General features: G+C 57.7%; 1 protein-coding gene across 1 annotated transcript; it reads right to left on the bottom strand.

Moving 5' to 3' along the window:
- Nucleotides 1–39: 39 nt before the first annotated feature.
- Nucleotides 40–724, bottom strand: LOC109365190 (maestro heat-like repeat-containing protein family member 2B). The gene is made up of 3 exons (XM_019611912.1): nucleotides 676–724; nucleotides 408–563; nucleotides 40–186 (listed from the first exon to the last, which is right to left on the bottom strand). The coding sequence occupies exons 2-3, from the start codon at nucleotides 561–563 to the stop codon at nucleotides 52–54; spliced, it is 291 nt and encodes a 96-aa protein (XP_019467457.1). The 5' UTR covers nucleotides 676–724; the 3' UTR covers nucleotides 40–51.
- Between the last annotated feature and the right edge of the window lie 6 nt (nucleotides 725–730).

Below are 730 nucleotides of genomic sequence, written 5' to 3'. Positions count from 1 at the left end.
AAAGCGAGCCTCGTGGCGCAGCCCACAACTCCTCTGCAGACAGCCCTGTCTCTAGGCACTCACCATCAGGATCTCCAGAAGCTTTCCCTTCAAGGAGGGGTTAAAGCACGCAGAATCACCCACACCTTGGAAGGCAGAGCTGAAGTCGGTGATGCTCTGCACCAGCGCGAGGTTGTTCTGCAAGTCCTGAGGCCCAAGAGAGAAGAACAGTCTTTGAACTGCAGGAAGGGACAAGGGCTGCAAGGGGGACACGTGGGGGCAACGCTAAGGGAAGGGCTTGGATCTTCATCTGGGTACAAAGCATTCCCCGAGGGACCTTTGGAAAGGGAAGGCCCATCTCAGCATCCCCCCATGTGGAGGGGCTGCAGCTGGGTGCTCAGACACCCTGGCACGCTTTGAGCTCTCACCCGGCAGCTGCAGCTGTAGAGCATCAGGATGTTGCCCACGATGTCTCCCTCCAGGTGGGCGAGCAGCTGTTCCTTGGAGGCACGCAGTGCCAAGCTGCCGTGGGCGAGCATGAGAGCGCTGCGTGTGGCATGAGCTCTCGTGCTGTCCAGCTCCATCTGTGTGGGAAGAAATGCCTTGAGACACTTGTGATGCACCTGGGCTCCCAAGGCAGGAGCTGCTGTGAAAATAGGCAGAAGAATGCCAAGATGGAAACCCGTAACGCTTTACCTTCTTGCTCCTGGAAATCCTCGCATTGCGGCCTTTGTACAGCCTGGACACAAAC

The sequence above is a fragment of the Meleagris gallopavo genome, unplaced genomic scaffold (genome assembly GCF_000146605.3).
Source record: "Meleagris gallopavo isolate NT-WF06-2002-E0010 breed Aviagen turkey brand Nicholas breeding stock unplaced genomic scaffold, Turkey_5.1 ChrUn_random_7180001957817, whole genome shotgun sequence".
NCBI classification, from domain to species: domain Eukaryota; kingdom Metazoa; phylum Chordata; class Aves; order Galliformes; family Phasianidae; genus Meleagris; species Meleagris gallopavo.
The sequence above is the reverse complement of the archived record's forward strand: the minus strand, read 5'-3'. Positions and strand labels throughout refer to the sequence as shown.

Coding starts and splice junctions, on each gene's coding strand:
- LOC109365190 (XM_019611912.1), bottom strand. CDS start 563: ATGGAGCTGGACAGCACGAGAGCTCATGCCACACGCAGCGCTCTCATG. Junction 187..407: donor TCTACAGCTGCAGCTGCCGG/GTGAGAGCTCAA, acceptor CTTGGGCCTCAG/GACTTGCAGAACAACCTCGC.